The following is a 4796-nucleotide window of genomic DNA, read 5'->3' as shown; positions in this document are numbered from 1 at the left end:
AGAAATGGAATTATTGAATCTTAACAGCTGTTTCAATTAAACAAGTTGGTTCTGTTCTATGATGTTCAATAGCATTAAAGTTACAAGGATTACCAACAGGGTGCAGCACTATTATTTCTTTTACATTTATGACAACAGCTAATTTGCAACCAAAAGGTGAGTGAGCGTAGCAAACGGACTTCAACCTGGAGGCGAGTTAGTGTAGCGAACGAGCTAACCTGAAGGCAAGTGAGCGCAGGGAACGAGCTCCAACCTAAAGGTGAGTGAGCGTAGCGAACAAACTTCAACCAGGACGTGATTGAGCCATGCGAACGAGATAATCTTGAAAATTAAGAAGTTAAACGGGGCAAAGCCCGCGGGTTACAGCTAGTAGTATATATAAATAAGTATAGTATATACTTTAGTGTGCAAACTTGCGTATACTCAATATTCTTGCAGAACGTTTTAGTTTGATGTCTAGGGAGTTTAAAAAAACTGGGTGTTTACCTCCTACCCCCCACGTTTTCCGGCTATGACGTAATCAACATGGCGGCCATTGATTTTTAAAAAAACGTATATTTCGCAAGTGTAAATGAGTGTTGTATAATCCACCCAGCTACCTTCATTATTGTATGTTCTATGTTCTTCAGATCGCTTGAAATGTCTATGCACCACTGGTTTTTAAACAAGTTGAGAATCAATCTTATGGTGAAGTATAATAAAACATTGTATATAAGAATGTATTTATTTCGATCACATGTAAAACTTAAAAGCTAAAAAGGTTTTTGGGATTCAAACCAAAGTCACTTAAGTTTCTTCTTTCTTACAATAATATTTCCATTCTGGTTTCCACCATCTGATTGTCCTATAGTAAGCACTTCCTTGTAAAACATGATTGACTTCTGGATATAGTCTAGTTGGGACCTGGAACAAGATGGAGTAGTTTGTATTGAGCATTGTAAAACATAATTACTGAGTTTTTACATTTTATTGTTAGCCTAGAAATTAGCACATAATATTGCAGATTTAACCACCTACTGTTACACAATCCATATGACTGAGATGCAACTTCTTTTATTAAAAACTGATTTCTAAAAAGTCAAATTTAATATTGTGTTGGGGGTTTGTAGCTCGACTCTCACTCATCCAATTTTAATGATCAATGCCTCAAATGAAAGCCCTTACATCACTGAATACTTTAAGGCTATGAACTGCAAGTGTTCATAAGAACTGAAGATGTCAGAAAAATAATTTTAAAAAATGTTCAAAGTACGAAGCGTCCATAAGAAATGTACAAGGGCGGAGAGTTTTCATTTGAATATATTATCCTCCAAACGGGAATTTTTTTTTAAACGGATACGGTATCCACATTGAAATCCGTGTGAAAATCTAGTATATATAATGATGTGTCATAACACTATCATTACATTTAGATATAGTATTTAATATCCAATATGGTGGATCCATGATGGTGGCCAAAAACACCAGCTAGGCCACACTTTCAGACAAAACACCCTGTAGTACACAATTCACTACACCATCCTATATTATTGTGTCACTTCCTATCGCCACCAATCATACAATTGCTTTATTCAAAATCCCATGAAATTATATATGCCCCACAACTAATAGCCTAATGGGCTTGGTATAGCATTCTATACTCTAACACATCATGATCTACCTGAATCATATACAGTAGTAGCATGGTCTGCATATGACATCAAAGTATTCTACTTGTGTAATACTATACTTAATAACATACATCAAACTCAAATTGTGTCATCTAAAATTCTCTACATGACATACATATTACACTTTACAGTACCTGGTATCAGATGTAGTTGCAGAGGGCTGGACACCTCGGCGCTTGCAAACCTGAAGGTAAAGGTCTCTGCAAGCTCCACGTAGTACGTTCGATTCTTCTTGTCCAGCTGAAACCTTGTTCTTGAGCCTCTGAACTACCATCTCCAAGAAGACACGTCGTTCCTGAGTCTGTCTTTGGACAGTCTGAAAAATCACCAGAGCGATTAGGTAATTTGGATGTCATTTAGATCAATCTCACGCAAGTGTAATATAAGATACCTACCTTGCAACTTTTGTAAGCAGGTTCGGAGAAGGATGACACTCCTTCCAAGATTACAGGAGGAATAACCTTGATTTCCAAGTAATGACTAAACACACCAAAAGTATTGAACCAGATTCCCTTCTTTACTTTAAGTGGATTCTCACCTGAAGCATCACCAGACGATTGTCGAGAGCCTTCATTTGCGTTGACTTCTCCTCTACAAGTTCGATCATCTGCTTCCTCATTTGTGCCTCTAATTCCATCTCTTCCTCGAGAATCCGTAGAATTTCAGCCCTTCTTCCTTCTAGAGTTTGGTATCTATGATGTCAATGAATAATTACTCTTAAATATGGAGGTATGGTAACATTGAGTCAATGCAGTAAAATGGGTTATCTTATTTTCTTACAAAATAAAAGGGTCTTTCAAGGAAGGTAGGCAGTCTTTTTATCCTTATCTGTACCCATTTGCAGGGACCTCAAGCCTGAATGTATAACTTAGAATAGAAACTCAGCAAAGAGGTTAGTTTGGTCTTTTACAATGGCACTGATTGATTTTTATCAGCTAGAACTTTTGACATTGCAGCCTTTTGGTTTCATGAAATGTCTTGCTAAAACGCTACCCACTGAACCATCGAATCATCCAATCATCATAAGAGGGGAATTATAAGTAGGCAGAAGCTAATATTTATTTTGCCTAAAAAGAACTAGGCAAGAAAAGGAAAGGGTAAAAAGAACCTATTTAACTCGTTTGCCTTCATTAAGGTAAGTTAAATAACGAAAAAAAACACATTATATAGCTAACAGATTGTACGGTACCTATTTAAAATATCTCCCACGCTGTTCAGATTTCCTGATTTTGATGCAGCGGCAACGCTTTCTAAAAACTGCTCAAAAACTGAGTACTGTTTTACATACTTCTCCATTGTCTCCTTAATTTGCTTATTGTTGTCAATATCAACGTGTGCGTTTAGTATTTCCTGTTTGGTTTTCACCTGTTCCTCTCTCTGTTCTCTGATAATTTCAAAGAATCTTGATGCAGATGCTCTGTTCTCATGGATGGTCTCATTTGAATCTGTAAAGAGTTTCATGAGTTTCTCTTTATTATTTTCCAGCTCTTCCCATTCTTTCTTGTTGTCCTTTTCTATCTTTGACGAGAGTATTTTCTGCAAAGCAAGGTCTTCAATTGCCTGTCGCTTCTTCAGTTCTGTGTTTTTTAGTGTCAAATGAGGAAGTCGTAGCTCTGAAGGAGGTTGAGGAGAGCTCTCAAATGTAAAGTTATCTGCAAAAATGATAGTACTGAAATGAGTTTTTGTATGAAATATAAAACAACTGTTCATGAGAGAAATAGTGGTTAAAGTCGGTTGCCACAACACTATACGTTTTCTGTTACATTTTACAACACTAAGAATTAACAAATGTAGTCCCGTTATATTTTTAACATACCATTTCTTTGTTCTAGGTCAAACATACATTATAAAAGAAACTCCTTGCATACTAAAAGGTATATTCAAAATATCTAATTATTTTTCTTTTTCTTTTTTTAATAACCTATAACCTTTTTTTAATAGTACCTTTTCAAAATAACACTGAGGCTAAAACATTGTGTAGTAAAAAGTTATCTCTCCTCTCTTTAATAATGGTTTAAGGCTTATTAGGTTTGTATTATGTATAAACTATTACCTAGTAATAAGTAGAGTTAATTACCTCCAAACATATTCCCTTATAATAAAGAGACTATTGTAAAGCTATCGTGTAAAATTCAAATTAAAATTGAAATAATGGTTTTGAAAATTATTATTTTCTAAATTAGCTAACCAGATGATATTTTGTAGTATAATTTATTATGCTCTATTATCTACAGACAAAAGTCAATGAAATTGCTCTGCAACACTCATTGAATTTGGATAGTTATTAGACATTTATTTTCAATTTTGAACATTCTCTACTCCTTTTTTTATCCAATGAGAAACGTTGTTAAAAACAACTCTCACAGAGTCTTCCTACTATTGAGTGTCATTTTCTATTTGATTAGCGAATGTATCATACAGGGAATAAGGTATTACTGTAGGTAGGTATCATCATAGATCGAATATACTCCCCTGGTGGATTTCTCATCCTTATAAAACAGCTGAAGCCAATTTTATTGTTAGATCTGTCTAGTGTACTGTAAAGGTTGTTTTGTTTACAACTTGTTTCTTGCTATTTCAGTCATTTCAAACCTTGTTTAACCAAATAAAACGATCAAATCATAAACAATAACTCGTCACCTAGTTAAATAACAAAACAGTTAGTTAAAATTATGAAATTAACCATAAAATAATAGAAAGAAATGTCGCGATAAGAGTAACCGGACATTAACTAGACGAGAAAAACGAGCTTCAAAATTTACAATAGGATGAGAAGTCTACTTGTGTTGGTTAGTCTATGCATAGACTAATAGCATTAAATATTGATCGACAGCAGTGCTGCGGTTAGCATAAGTTCTGGCGTCCACCGCTAGGAGTGCCGTGTAGTTACGTAGCGTGTGTCGTGTGTGCCATAACTACATGGTGCTCCTAGCAGTGGAAGCCAGAACTTATGCTAACCCCAGCACTGCTGTTGGTCTATATTTAATTATATTTCTCTATGGTTTATGGTATCATGGTAGGACCTGGATTTGGGCCCGGTTTACCTTTTTGTTTTGATGTCCCTGAGTTGAAAAACTCTCAAAACACTTCAATTTTCTGTAAGCGTTCAGCACGTAAGATGTTGTC

At 35.2% G+C, this 4796-nt stretch overlaps 1 protein-coding gene across 1 annotated transcript; it reads right to left on the bottom strand.

Annotated features, from left to right (window-relative positions):
- Window positions 1-737: 737 nt before the first annotated feature.
- LOC129004405 (coiled-coil domain-containing protein 42 homolog) lies at window positions 738-3844 on the bottom strand. The gene is made up of 5 exons (XM_054432976.1): window positions 3748-3844; window positions 2860-3322; window positions 2209-2362; window positions 1805-1986; window positions 738-903 (listed from the first exon to the last, which is right to left on the bottom strand). The coding sequence occupies exons 1-5, from the start codon at window positions 3755-3757 to the stop codon at window positions 783-785; spliced, it is 930 nt and encodes a 309-aa protein (XP_054288951.1). The 5' UTR covers window positions 3758-3844; the 3' UTR covers window positions 738-782.
- Window positions 3845-4796: the final 952 nt, after the last annotated feature.

This window comes from Macrosteles quadrilineatus, unplaced genomic scaffold, assembly GCF_028750875.1.
Source record: "Macrosteles quadrilineatus isolate MER2022 unplaced genomic scaffold, UCM_ALF_1.0 Scaffold_9__3_contigs__length_116548681, whole genome shotgun sequence".
Taxonomy (NCBI): domain Eukaryota; kingdom Metazoa; phylum Arthropoda; class Insecta; order Hemiptera; family Cicadellidae; genus Macrosteles; species Macrosteles quadrilineatus.
This window is presented reverse-complemented; position numbering and strand designations above follow the sequence as displayed.